The sequence below is a fragment of the Rhinolophus sinicus genome, chromosome 1, assembly GCF_057876585.1.
Source record: "Rhinolophus sinicus isolate RSI-liver-muscle chromosome 1, RSI-T2T, whole genome shotgun sequence".
Lineage (NCBI taxonomy): Eukaryota > Metazoa > Chordata > Mammalia > Chiroptera > Rhinolophidae > Rhinolophus > Rhinolophus sinicus.
In genome coordinates, this window is record NC_142501.1 from 89,614,425 (window position 1) to 89,629,515 (window position 15,091).

Sequence of the window (15,091 nt, forward strand, 5' to 3'; positions counted from 1 at the left end):
GTGCTGGATCTTCTCATTACTAGCTTTATGGATTTCCACAAGTTACTTGATCAAACCAAACTCCAATTCCCCAGAGAACAACCTTGGAAAGTGACATCTACTTAGCAGGTGGTTATACTGATGAAATGAAATAACACATGTGAAGTTCAGGCTCATAGCCAGAGCTCAGCAGAAGGTAGACATCACCTGACATTGTCCCCCTGTTGACCAGTCCACATACAGGTGAAGGGGATAGGGCCAGGACAAAGCCCTGCTCTAAGTGACCTTGGCTCATGAGTCACTTTCAAGACCTTCCGTCCTTCTGTGGCTGGAGAAATTTCTTAGTTGGGTTTTTGATCATTTGACACCTAATTTTGGAGTCTCTTTTTATGTTCGTGTTGTAAAGATCAGAGTAAAAGCTCTCTTAGATGCTACTGGGTGATGTATTGGTTGGCTGGCTCCATCTGGACATTTCCTCTGAAAGATTACACATCTTCATCCTCTGAAACCCTCTTTCTGCAGCATTTTCTGAAAAATCACACAATGCTTGAGCTTTGCTGGAAAAATTGAACAATGGTCTGTACTCAGGAGTTAAAAAAAAAAGCCTGTTCTGAATCTGAGTTTCATGAACATTAATTTGGTTCAGAGGCTCCTAGATGGCAAAGGGCATACGGGTCGCTGGCTTTCGTTCTTGCCTTCAAAGTGGATAATGCAGGTGGAGTCGTGCCCATTAGCTGCCGCTAATGATGTTATGCTCTCCAATATCTGGTAGTTAATTAAGGCTTAATCAGATAAGGCCTCCTCTATAAAGAGCCAGACACTTTGCACATGGGCCCAAGTCACTCTGGACGGAGACCTGAGTGCCTGTGGCCTCCTGCTTACTGCTCGTGAGCGCCACCCCTAAGAAGTGAGAGTAGTAGAGCTGGTCTTCTCCAAAGGTTTGAAGGAGGTGGGTGGGTAGCTGTGAAAGCTCGGGTTGTCTGGGGGCTCTGAGGCCCAAGGGCAGGAACTCAATCCAGAGCAGGGCCCAAGGATGCACCAAGAGAACTCATAGGGGGACAAAGTAAAGAATTTTTAAAAATGCAAATAGAGTGCCTAATTTATATTCCTTATTCTGAAAAAGAACTGACAAATATGCCTGATCCACCTGCTTAATCATTTGCATGCAAAGCCTGGTTTGTCTTATTTTTGTAAACATTTTTAAAGTATTTCAATGGCCTCCCTTTCTTTTCTCTGTGCACATTTATTTCTTGAAGTCTCTGCCCTCATGTCTGCACATGTCTATGGGCACAAACACACAAAGATCGCTCCTGAATGAATGAGTGGAGGCATTAGATTACGACCTCCCTGAGGCCCAGGAAGCTGTCTTCTTTGCCTCTGGTGCCACTGGCCTTCACCCTGGGTGCCTGGCACAAGGTTCACCATGACAATCCCATGGACTGGACTCCAGTAGGACGACAAGAAGCAGAAATGGACAAGAACATACAGGCAGGCATGTATGGGACATTCCTTGGGTGCCTCCCCCAGAATGAGGGAATGCAGGCCCTGTTCTCTGCACCAGCCCTCTTGCCCATTTGCTGCTGTATCCTGATCAATATGGGTCCAGCAGCAGATAGACAGATAGACAGATAGACAGATAGATAGATAGACAGATAGATAGATAAGAGCTAGATAGATACAGAGATATAGTAGGTTACAGAATAGCAAAAATCACTCTGTTTCAAAAAGACAGAAGGAATCGGTTAACCCTATAAAATGTTCAACAGTCGGGACCTGTGTTCACTTAACATCACCTTTCTGCATCCAAACATTTCTCAGAGCAGATGTGGTCCCCACTTGGCTTGGTAAGTAGATGGTCCCTTTGTGATAGGAAAAAGACACACCTTGTCATGCAGGGAGGCCTGCAGGGTCTCTGGTCCCGCTCCCCACATAACGCAGGATATGGTGAGGCCAAAAAGGAACACCCACGGAGCCATAGGTAGGGGAGTCATACCACTACGGTCTCACTGGAGGCTGGGTTCACTGGACGTGCGACCTGCTGTCCGTTTTGTCTGCAACCCACCGACGACTCTCTTTCACTCTCCTCCACTCTCCTCCGTAGCCACAGCAGTTATATTAGTGGCTAATTGGCTAACTGGCTACAGCTGACGGCCAATCAGCCACAGCTGACGGCCATCTACTACCCGAGCCGGCACTCCTCCACGTGAGGCCGAGAGCCTGTAAACTACTTTCTGGGGCTCTGTCCCCACACACCTCCCTTCAGTTTAGTAGAGGACTGGATTTCACACCCCATTCATGACCTTCCCCAGTTGCTTTTGTGCAGTGCCCAACCTGCACAACCTTATGCCTGGGGTCCTGGAGGCAGACAATTTATGCTCTTGTTCCGCCTAACAACTAACCTTGATGAAATAGTTTCTGTCCTCTGGGGCCTCAGCTTCCTCATTGGAAAAAAGAGGAGGGAAGTTGGATCTGAAAATCCCTAAGATCCTTTGCAGCAGCAAAATGCTTTGGTTTTTCAGATACATATTGGGCTTGTATAAGGTATGACTGGTGGGAATAACTGGCATCAATCAAGAAACAGTGTCTGCAACGTCCAGTTAGACTGTACTTTGCTTGCACCAATTCCTCAAGTCTGATTTAAATAGAAAAGAACCCATGTTGTTTCTATGGACCCAAATACAATTGCCCAGCCAAGTCACCAGAGGTATTCTTCCTGTTTTCTGCAGCCACTACCGACAATTACTTAAACTAAGAGATTCAATTTCCCAGTCTACAAAATGCTGCCTCTTGTGGCATGGTTTATGGCAATTAGTTAAGGGTTGTTGGCCAGTGTGTGCATTCCCTGCATTCCCTCACCCTGTATGGCACTGGGTTGGCTCAAAGAACTGTGTGGACATGCGTAGCTACAGGCGTCCCTGCTCCATGCAGAGCCTTTCAAAGGGCTCCTAGCTGCTCATCTTAAGGTTCTGAGCAGCTATGGGCTGCAGAGCCCCACTCCCAATCTGGACTCCACATCACTGTGTCAACTCAAGGTTGTACTGAGGTCACTCTCCAGAGCTGCGATTTTATTCCATAAGGATGATGGAAAATTTGTTCAACTAGCTGTGACAGGACCCTGGCTCGTAAATTTTAGAATGATTAATCATAACTAAATGCACAACAGGAAGCAATGAACTCTAAATTAGGAGATTTTTTTTTTTTCCCCTGTAACTTCAAGTTTGCAAATTACATCCAGATTTTTTTTTTCCTTTTTGGCTTGAGTGGTTATTATATAAATTTGGTCATTCTGATTCATAGTCATTTGTTCTACAGTTTGTTTGTTTGTTTAACAAATCAGGCCAGCCTGATCTCCTTTGGGGCTGCAATGTATCCATCGGAGTCAGCAGATCCCACGGGGGTCCAAGGTAGTGGTCTCCCCCTTGTAGCTCCTCACTGTTTCCCAGAGAAGATCCTGTCCCACAGAAGAGTGGGCATCGAGGGGCATCAAGTGCGAGGGCAGGGAGCATGTTGTGAGACAGCAGAGCCTCCGCGATGACACCCCCGCCCCTCCCACAGACACTCGCTGCCCTCTGCTCCCCGGCCACGCTGCTCACACACATATTTTGGCGATGGCCATGCTGCCTGCCACACACCTTCTGAGGCCTGACTCGCCTCCAGCCTATGGTCTCTTCCTCTTACATGTCTATCTTAGCTTCCTGTTTCCAGGATCTAGCAGAGCACTTGACTCTTCACACACATTCAAAGATTGTTAATGAATGAATGGAAGGATGGATGAACAATTTAAAAAAAAAGAGTGTTGGGTTCAGAGACAAAAGATCTTTAAACTAGTCCTGATTATGATGGTAAAAAATTAGTAGAGTTCGAATAGCAGCTTGCAGAGTGATTTCACACATATTATCTTAATAATCCTCACAGGAACCTGTGTGGTTGCTTTGATTATTCCATTTGCCTAATGAAAGAACTGGAGTTTAGAGAAGCAAAAGATGGAGCCAAAACGTGGGCCTGTTGTGTATAGTTCACCAACCTCCCTGAGATTCTGTTCCTTCATCGGCAAATGGTCAGAATACCTGACTCACCTACCTCGTGGGATTGTTGTGGACACTGAGCAAGTGCTTGGGACAGTGGCAGGGAGGAAATCAGAGGAGGCCAAAGATAACCGCCCTTGCCCTGGACACTGGTCTGGTTGGTTGGGAGGGTGAGGAGAGGTGGGCGGAACTATCCTCATCGCAGAGCCCAGCAACCTCCGTGCGATCAGCCCGCCTCAGCTTCCCACCCGCCTCAGCTTCCCACCCTGGTCTTCTCCAGGGTCCAGATACACGGATAAACCTCTTTTACAAGGTAGACCCAGCCCCATTCTTGAGCCAGTGGTGATGGGAGAAAGAGAACAGCAACAGCTTTACCCTCAGTGTCTGGTGGCACTTGGAATATATCCTGCAGCAAACAGACCCCAAAATGGGAGTGTCTGGGTGCCAGACAATTAAGGCCGGACAATTACATTCGCGAATGCCTTCTAGAAGAAATGCTACATCCCTCATTGCTGAATATCACTACGGTCACCTTTGAAGTACTCCCCTTGGGAAGCTATACACCCACTCCACTGCCTAGTCCACCCTTCAAAGCAAATTTGGAACTCTTTTTCTGGAATGGCCATCAAAGCGGCCATCATATTACCCTTGATGTCCTGAATGTCATCAAATACCTTCCCTTCAATATTTCCTTTATCTTCTGGTAAAGAAAGAAGTCATTGGGGGCCAGATCAGGTGAGTAGGGAGGGTGTTCCAATACAGGTATTTGTTTACTGGCTAAAAACTCCCTCACAGACAGTGCCATGTGAGCTGGTGAATTGTCGTGATGCAAGAGCCATGAATTGTTGGCAAAAAGTTCAGGTCATTTAACTTTTTCATACAACGTTTTTAGCACTTTCAAATAGTAAACTTGGTTAACTGTTTGTCCAGTTGGTACAAATTCATAATCAATAATCCCTCTGATATCAAAAAAGGTTAGCAACATCGTTGCAACAAGCTCGCAAACTTAATTGTCAGAGCTCGCATGTACACTCAATATAGTATTAATAGAAACTTAAATATAGTTCCCCTCTGTCTTCCCAAGTGCTCCATCCACCCAAGAACGTAGGACTTGAGCTTCTGCCTTGTCCCCAGTGCATGTCTTCCTAACTTCATGTCCTCGCCTGCTCTGGCTCCCTTAAGGGTGAGGGCCCGGTCTGTTTAGCTGGAGCTCTCAGCTTTGGCCAGAGCCCTTCCTGGCCAGAGACCATGCCTGACATGTCTCCTCCCCTAGCCACTGGCTGGACTAACACTTGGGTAATCAGAAGCCTACCAGGACCCGTCCCTACCCCAAGTTATCACCAACCATTTGGAACCCCCAGTATAGTGGAGCTGGGGTCGATCCCCAAAACATCGGCTGCAGGCAGATGCTTTTGTGGGCTTGTCCTGGAGGACGGGGATTCAGAAAGGAGCAATACTAGACAAGAGTGGTTGAAATCAGTGGGGATATAGAAGGTGACAAAGCTTCCCACAGGCTCAAGGATTCAGAAAATCATGCCAGGTTCCACTCTCACTCACTAGTTCTACATGGAACAGGCAGCAAGTGTCTCCCACCCCAGGAATTGCACCCGCAGTCCTTCTGTGTAAACATGCTTTCCCCCTTAGCACGCTGGCCTCTCCTCATCTCTCAGGTCTCCGCTTCAATGCGCTCTTGGCAGAGAACAGTCCTCCTTCCAGGCTGTGCTATTCCAGTTTAAAAACAGGCTCTGGGAGAGGAAAAGAGCCCTGATTTGTAGCGTTTGCTGATGTCTGTGGTGTAAAGATGTCCACCATGGACAATTTTGACTCCCTCCATGATGTCACTCTCAGCAGGATTGGGAGGACAGAACCAGCGCCTGGCGCCAGGCAGGCCGCTGCCACCACCCAGTCGAAAGAAAACGCCTCATTCGTCTCATGCTTCTTTCTAAGTGCTTTCACAATTTTAACTCTTCTTGGACGCTGTTTGTTCGTGTGCTTTGCTGTGCGTCTTCTCTGTGAGACTGTAGGCTTCATGACAGCAAGGATCTCGTGTGTCCCATTCACCAGGGCCTCGCCAGCGCCTGGCACAGGGCCAGGAGAGTGGCACAATAATGCGTGATAGACGAGTGCATGAAACCCAGTCCTAAGATGGTTAACGGGCTGCCTAATGAGCAGCCAGGGAAGGAAGTAACCACCGCGGGAGTTACCTACCAGTCCAGGTTCATTAAAAACAATTACAGCTGACTCATCTCATTTCTTCTTTTGACAGCGTTATTAGTCAAGTTTATAAATGAAATAATAATAACAATAGTTAACATTTATTGGCTGCATACCGCCCACCAGTTACTGTTGTATTTTAGGTGCGCTAATGGGTACTTAAGAACTTGCTCTCCAGGAAAGAAGCCCCGTTTTCGCATTTGGTGATTTATGTGGTGTAAATACTCCCACTGTGACCAATTTCAAGCCACCAAAGTGACTTCGTCCATTCCACAAATCTACCGAAAATTAAACAGTCAGCTCTCAGGAGCCTGTAGAGCCTGCTCCAATACCCCATGGTTTTCCACACAATGACTTTGTCATCCTCACAGTGACCCTATGCGGTATGTGCCACTATAATTCCCATTTCACAGATGAGGAAACTGAGACACAGAAAGTGAGTTTGACAAGGCCCCCGCCTCCTCATGGAGAAGGTGACAAATTATTGTGTGGATTCACAGCTGGCTGCCTGGGCCCAACGTGCTGATTAAGGCTGAATGTGGACCAGCCTGAAAGCTTTGCACTCGCTCCAGGGCACCTATCACATACTGCAGGTAACACCACGTAGAGAACAACAACCCCAGGAGAGCGATGTTCTCTTCGTCAGGAAGGACCAAATCTAACAACATGAAGCTTAATATGAATAAAAAGTGTGACTCAGTCTGTGTTCAAAACATCCGCTGAGCAGATGCAGGTTGGGAATGACAGCTTGGCAGTCACGCAGGCAATTGTGGTTGATTCCGGCTCAGTACCAGTATGACATGGCCTTCCCACAACTGCTATGGAAACTGGAGCTGCACTGTTACAAGTACAGCACCTGGGCCCCTCCTGTTGCCCAGCTGTGTTTATTTCTCAGTGTGACTCTCTAGGGGTGAGAGAGGCTCTGAGACATGGCCAGAAAAAAGGGGACTCAAACCAACACACAGGGTGAAGCAACTGGGGGCGGGGGCTGTAGCCTGGGGATGTGGGAGGAGATGTGAAAGAGTCTGCTCACTGTCAGTGGGGAAAGGTATAGAGCGCTGGGCAGGTCTCGGGGAGGCAGAATCTACCTCAGCGGAAGGCGGTGCTTTCTAACAATCACAGCTCTCAGATGGCTGGTGGTGACATCCCTGTCAGAGGAATCATCTCAGGACTGGATGACTGCCGAGCACAGAGGAATGCTGCAGGAGCAGAGAATTCCAGCACCATCTATAAAAGGCTTGGAGTGTGTAGCAAAGAAGGAGCAAAGCTTGCAAAGTCATTAAGCTTGAAAGGACCTGTAGTTCATCTTGTTAAAGCTCCTACTACACATGAGACCCCATAGTAGGCACTTAACATACATTATCTCTAAGCTCCCAACAATCCTGCCAGCTGTGCATCCACATAGCCCCTCTACGGGGAGCAAGCAGTGCTCAGAAAGGTGAGGTGACTTGGCAAAGCCTTCCCTATGTCACTGCTGTCGTGCTACGCTCAGGCCTCTTCCATCCATCACATATACGCCTGAGGACGCCTACCCGTCGAAGAAGAGAAAGGAGGAATACACGTTTTCTCTTTAGTTTTCTGAGAAGTAAAAAGATTATACTTTTTTTGTTTCTAGAAGTATAAAAATTGTATCACTCCTTGAGCTCCCATGTCAACTCACAAATGAATCTACATTTGCAAGCATCTCGGCAGCCCACTGGTTTCCTCGGCAGGGAGAGAGGAAATAATAGTTGTCGGTGCCGAAGTCAAAGGAGGCTGTGAGCATGTGTGGGGGCCAGGCGCGTGGAAGCAGCCGTGTGAAGGTTGCTCGTCCGCGGCAGCTGGCTTTCTGGAGCTGCGTGTCTACATGTGAATAATCCATCCGAGGAGCGGTGTGGAGGTGGAGAAGCAGAGAGATTGATTGATTCTGGGTGGCAGGTATTTTATGTCCTGTGTTGTTATTTATGTCTGTACACCTACACTCCTGAGACCCACACAAATGCTGGCTGAAGCCTCGTTTCAAAAGCATTGCCATGGAAGCCTTCACACAGCCAAGCTGTCCTCTTTCTAGCACACATGCCGAGGCTGGTGAGCTGGACAGCAGACAGGGCCCTGGGTGGTCCCACCCGCTGCACCCACCGCTGCTGCCCACGGGGAGGAAGAGATAAAGGCACTCTGCCTTATAAAGGCCCCAGGGCCCGTGGTTCCCTCCTCCTTCCTATAGTGTGAGGAGCAGGAACAGGTACCAGGAAGGGGTGGGGGTGGGTATTCACTTGGGGACAGTCTTTGTCCTTCTTGGGCCTTCGCCTCAGTATCAGAATCAAGTAGGAGCCATCAACGTACAGAGCATGGAATAATTCCATCCTAAAGCCATCAGGTGGGGCTGAGCGAACGCCATCCGTGCTGCCCAGGGAGGGTGGGGGATGGGTACCACCACAGTGCAGCGTGGTGTGTTGAAGCCTGAGTGGGTGAGGGCAGCCCAGCAGAGCGCAGCAGAGCCAGAGCGGGGTGAGCAGGGCACCCAGGTGTGGGAGGGGGATGTTGGGGGCTCCGGGGGCATCTGCGCAGGAGGGCAGCCTGGCTCAGCCAACCGGTGCCTGAGCAGGGTGGGGAGAGGCTGCCTGGAACAGGGCGATGGAGCCCAGCACTGGGTGACAGAAGCATCTGCAAGGGGCAGGAGGTGCTGACAATGGGCAATTGTTTACACACAAAGGGATTGATCCAATACGTAAACATATTCAGAATAATAGGAGCCAGATTTTTCACAAAGAAAGGAGTCACGCATGGAAAGGGACATAAAGGCTCCAGTAAAAACACTGTGGTGCTGGTTTAGAAGTGGACGTGTCACATGAACTTGACAATAGGTATAGACAGATGTAGAAATACATGTTGGATAAGTGTGTATGTACACAAACACACACGTGCGCGTGCACACACGCACACACACGGTCTCTAGTCCTTCCCGCTGAGACAGCCTGGGAGCACCAGCACCTACAATCCATGAGCACACGTAACCCCATCCTCATTTCTCAACGCCATTGTCCACTGAATGGAATGAAGACTTGTTAGAAAAATGGCTGATTCTAGAACAGAGGCGTGGAAACTACAAGATGAGCCTGAAACATCTGTGCCAGAAAATGAGAACGCTCACAAAAAGTGCAGGAGGCATGCGATAAGGACTTAGAAACCAGCTTGAAGACGCATCCAGTAACCAAATCAGGGACAATCTGAGTATAAAAGTAAGTATGGATAATAATAGACACAACCTATTGAATAAAATGGGAAATTAATGATGAGGAATAAAATATTTACATGGTTTCAAAGTACCGCACCCAGAAAATCTTACTAATTCCAAAGGGGGAAAGAGCAGCGTTACCGTGGAGAAGCCTGGCCTACGTCGCCTGAACCATGTGGTCGGAGTCAATGGCACCTGGAACGGGACAAATCAAAGCCACCGCCACCCCCCACACCCCCGAGAGTGAGAATACCATGTGTGTCTCTGCTGTTCTTGCACAATGCGTCACCTAAACCCAAATGAAGAGTCACACAACCCAAACTGAGGGACGGCCACAGGACACTGGCCTGTGATCTTCACGTGTCAAAGACCACGAAAGTTGAGGAAAGCCTGCGCCAGCTTGAAAGAAACTAGACACATGACGACTCAATGCAGCGTGTGATCTGGAACTGAAACTTTTTGCTGTGAAGGATGCGATGGCAACAACTGGCCCAACACGACAAGGATGTGAGCACCAGACAATGAAAATGGATTCATGTTAACCTCCTGATTTATGGCTGAGCTGTGGCTATGTAGGAAAACGCCCTTGTTTGTAGGAAATGTACATTAATGTATTCAGAGAAAATGGGCATCTTGTCAACAACTTACTCTCAAATGGCTCAAAGAAAAGGAAAAACCCAGCTGGATCTGCACCTGTTTTTGTAAATTGGAACGTTTCGAAGGTTAAAAGAAAGAAGAGAAAAAGGGAAGGGAAGGGCAATTTATAAAGTTATAGGGGTCTGGAGCAGGAGAAGGGAGGGGAGGCCACGAGGTGTGAACCAGAAGGGGCAACTAGAAGCTGTGCAATTGTTGTTCCTGGCAAGCTTTCAGAGCCAAACTGCCCTGCTGCCGAAGGTCAGGGATCTCTCAGCGGCTGTCAGCCTCCTCCCTCCGGGCCCATCCCATGCTCTGCTACCAGTGGTTGGGGCCATAGCCCTCTGCAAGCTAGGAGGGAGGTGAGTCTGGGAGGCTGCATTCTGGACCTCAGGAGCCAGAGCAATAGAGATAGATGAAGAGTGAGGGGATGGGCAGACCCTTCAAGGGCAGGAATTGCTGTGCAAGTGAAACCTGTGCAGAGGCAAGGGGATGGTCTAAATGTTCTTTCAAGTCACCTCAGGTCTCAAGGCTGAGATTCAACTACCCTGAGCGGAAATCTGACTCTGCATCTATTTGCACCTCCCCTCCCCTCTAAGGATTTGAATTTTCATTTTGGGGGTTGGCAGGTACTCACTGACCTTCCACATCAACATAAACACAGCCTAGGAGCGAGTGCACCAACAAGAGCCCAAACCAAAGCTCCACCCCACGTCAACGATCCTCAGTTTGCACAGCTGTTAAATGGGAAAACCACTTGCCCCTGTTTCGCAGTTGGGGAAAGGGAAACCGGTTGAAAATACATGGATGCCAGGCTGTGTCACCCTTGTAGAGGACGAATTGGCCGTTTTCTTTTTTCATCTTTAGTAGGCAAGTAGAGAGGTCTCCTCTCTGTCCCTTCTGCCCAGGTCAAGTACAGAAGAGATCTTGGCCCCCCTGAGTGAACCAGGAGAGGCTGAATGCCAAGCCAGAGGTTGGAGGTATCTGAGCGACATTTCCCCTAATCGGGCTGGAAAGAGGCCTGTGGATCTTGGCTCTGCTCATGGCCCCCAAGGATGTTGCTCCCCATTCACCCCGAGCCTCTTTCAGCATCACTCATCACCTCCAGCCCTTCACTTCCTCACTTCCTCACCGAGCTTAGAGTCCATAGTCCATTACTGTCATAACTCAGTCTCCCCCTCCCTCTGTCGTGTCCTCCCAGCAAAGCCTGGCCCAGGCGGCCCTCCCCCCCACTCATACCCAAGCTGCTGAGCACGGGAAGAGAAAAATCAGACACAGGGAGAACGGCGTTCACTGCATATCTGTGTCCACACATCTCTAACAGGTGCTGCCCACCCTCCAGCCATCCTCACTAGCCCAGCGTTTCCCTCCCACCTCCCTCTAAAAAAACATTCTGTTCCTTCTCATCTCTCTCCAAAGCATACCCCTCACCACCCTGTGTTTCCCATCAATGGCTGTCTCATTCTTCACTGAAAAAATGGCAGCAACAAAGCAGGAGCTTTCCACCACCAGCCCACCTCCATCTGAACCCACACTCCCCGCCTTCCCTCTGTTACTGTGGTTAAACTGTCCCCACTCCAAGAAAGAGGCCAATCTGCCCCCTGCGCTTTGCACCCTGGGCCCTCTTTCTTTCTCAAGGTCCTGGCTCCTGAATTTACTTTTTCCTGTATCTGCAATTTTGCTCTTGCTCTCTAGTGGACCATCGAACCGTACATGCTTGTTTTTATATTTCCTATCCTTAAAAACATATCTCACTTCCTTGACGCCATGCCGCCCTATAGCTACTGTTCCATTTTTCTGTTCCTCATTACAGCAAGATGACTTCCTGCATAGTCCTCGCTTCACAGTCTCTCCCTAACCTGCTCTAACTGGGCTTCGGGCCCCACCCCGACACTTAGTCTGTTCTTGTTAAGAACGCTAGTAATCTGGAGCTGAGCTGCGCCCTCCACAACTAAGACTGAAAGGATAACAACTTGAAGCTGAGCTGCACCCTCCACAACTAAAATTGAAAGGACAACAACTTGACTTGGAAAAAAGTCCTGGAAGTATACACTGTTCCCCAATACAGTCCTGTTCCCCTTCCCCAATAAAATCTTTTTTAAAAACAAGAATGCTAGTAACCTCCATATGGCCGAATTCAATGGCTAACCCTCTGTTCTCATCTTGCTTGGTCACTTAGCATGCCCTAGAGCAGACCACTTCCTCCTTCCTTTGTCTGTATGGTAGGTCTCTCCTGAATGTAAATTCTCTGCCTCTCTGCTGGCCCCTTCACCTTAGTTTGACCTCCAAATGTTCAAATGCCCTACAGCCCTATCTGTGGCCCTTTTCTTTCCTCTGGGTAGGTATGCTTGATCCCTAAGTGGCCTCATCCTGTGGCTTTAAATAACATCTGTAGGCTGAACACCCCCCAGGTGTTTATTCCATGCTCTCACTCTCCCTGGAACTCTAGACTCATATAGCCAAGTCTTACTCAACATGTCTACCTGGATGTCCAACGGGTGTCTCAAACCCTACGTGTGGAAGTGAGGACTCTTGACTTCTTTCTCCCTGCCTTCTTCCCGTAAGTGCTCTATCTCTTCTCCCACCATCCACCCAGTACTCAAGGCAAGAAAAAGTTAGTCCTCGCGCCTGTCTTTCTTCCCATTCCCACATGTGGTCCAACAGCAGGACTTCTTGCCTCTATTTCCAAACATAGCTGCAGCAGTCACCTCTCCACACCTCCACTGCCACCACCCTGGTCCAGGCCTCTCCCTGGAGCACTAAAATAGCCTCTTAATGTCTATACTCTTTATGCCTGCAACCCATTCCAATCCATTCTCCAAAAGGCCTTCATCATCCTTAGAAACTTGTTTTCGTAGTTTACAAACCCTACATCATCTGGCCCCACTCAACAGTCGGCCTGTGGGCTAAATCTCATCCCGCTGACTGACAAAAGATACAAGGAGGTCTTTTGATCAGGGACATCTGTGGGCATGAGTGAGTTCAAGATGGGCTCCAGGGGGAGGGGCCTGGGAAACGCTGCAATGCATGGGAAAGGAGTGAAGAGAGGACAGGAAAGGAATACATTTCTATAATCAGACTCTAGCTTGAAGAAGGTGCTGCTGCCAAGGACAACCCACCTGCTCACACAGCCCCATTAGCAGCAGAGCCTGTGGACAGTAGAGGACCACATTTCTAAACATAGCTGCAGTGGCAACCTGGGTGAGTGATGGGGAGAGATAGGCCTGGGGGTTGTGGAGAAGGAAGAGGAGAAGGAGGAATAGCTGCCATTTTGCAAAACCTGGGGTCAAGCAGAGGGCATGGTGACTAAGAATTTAGCCTCAGGCTGGGCTCATAGGAATCTGAGCTGGGACAAATGTGCCCTTGGCTGACATGGCAGGCATTGGGAACCTCAGAACCCCATGGCCAAAGTCCTGCTACTAGGACCTCAGCTGGGCTCCAGCTCCCCCAGGCCAAGTGCTCTATACCACTTATGCCAGTCTATACCACCCAAACAAGAAAGTGCCAGCACCCTCACCCCCTCCACCCATGGGAAAACATGCAGAGATGTGTCTTACTGTTGTCCAAGTGGTTGGCCTTAATGATCTTCTCTGAGTAGTCAGAAATACTGGAGCATTCAATCTAGAAAGGGCACAGAACAAAGGAGCAAGGTGTCAAAAGATGTCCAACACCAATTTAATGCATGGAGAAGCCGAGGCCTAGAGGGGTGCAGTAACTTACCCACAGCCATCACTGCTAATTTGTGGCAGATTTAAAACTACAATGCAGCCCTCCTGACTTGCGGGCCAGTGGCTCATCCACTAAATCGGGCTGCGTTTCCTGTGAGACTGAAACCCATCCTGCGCTTTGCGATGGAGGACCCAGTACCTAAGGTGGGAGATTTGGAAGGAGCGGGCAGGCCTCACGCTTCTGACCAGGGGAGCACGGGATGAAGAGGCACCGCCACTGTCTTCCCAGGAGAGGGTGTAGGACTGGCCAGAGGTGCTGTGAGCCCCCCTCGACATTATCTTCCCACCCCCCAGCCCTCAATGGTTAAACTAGGAACGTTCCAGAATAGGGACCCTCTGGAAAAAGCCAGGTCAGGGCCCCAGGGCCAGTCTTAAGCTCCACCCCCCCCTTCCACGTACACTCAAGTTAACTCGTATCTTCTTCAGTCTCCACCTTTCAAAGAATGTTTGCTTTAATTTCTTTACTTTAATAATTGTTTTATTTTTCAATTACAGCTGACATCCATTATATTAGTTTCAGGTATACAACATAATGACTAAAAATTTATGTAACTTAAGAAGTGATCACCCCTATAAATCTATGAGTAGTATCCATGTGACACCGTATATACTGACTACGTTCCTTACGCTGTACTTCACATCCTCATGATGGTTTTGCAACCACCAATTGTACATCTGAATCCTTTCTCCTTTTTCATCCACCAACCAACAACCCTCTCAGCTGGCAACGATCAGAATGTTCTCGGCATCCATGAGTTTGCTTCTGTTCTGCGGGTTTGTTCTGTTCTCTAGATTCCACATACAAGTGAAATTGTATAGCACTTGTCCTCCCAGCCCGATACCCTCCAGGTCCATCCATGTTGCTGTAGATGGCAAGACTTCATTCTTTTTTATGGTTTAGTAATATTCCATTACACACATGTACCACCTCTTCTTTATTCATTCATTCCACCCAGGTTGTCTCCATATCTTGGCTATTGTAATAGTGCTGCAGTGAACATACGGATGCACATCTCCCCTCGAAGTAGTGTTTTGAGGTTTCTTTGGATAAATACACAGAAGTGGGATTACTGGGTCCTTCTTTGTTTCTTATTATAGCCTTCGTTTTAAAGTCTATTTTGTCTTGTATAAGTATTGCTACCCAAGCTTTTTATTTTTCATTTCCATTTTCATGAAATATATTTTTCCATCCCTTTATTTTCTGTCTCTGTGTGTCTTTCAATCTGAAGTGAGTCTTTTATAGGCAGCATATGTAAAGGTCTTATTTTCTTATCCATTCAGCCACTCTATCTTTTGAT

General features: G+C 48.4%; 1 protein-coding gene across 11 annotated transcripts in view; it reads right to left on the reverse strand.

The window, feature by feature from the left end:
* The window catches only part of PRMT8 (protein arginine methyltransferase 8), a 91,430-nt gene that overhangs the window by 23,450 nt on the left and 52,889 nt on the right, over positions 1 to 15,091 (reverse strand). For all 11 annotated transcript variants that reach the window (XR_016022631.1, XR_016022633.1, XR_016022634.1 and 8 more), the window contains one exon: positions 13,623 to 13,686. Coding sequence is in view for 4 of the 11 variants with exons in the window: in XM_088801383.1 (XP_088657509.1) it covers positions 13,623 to 13,686 (64 nt within the window). In the remaining 7 variants the exon portion in view is untranslated. The remainder of the gene's footprint in view (positions 1 to 13,622; positions 13,687 to 15,091) is intronic.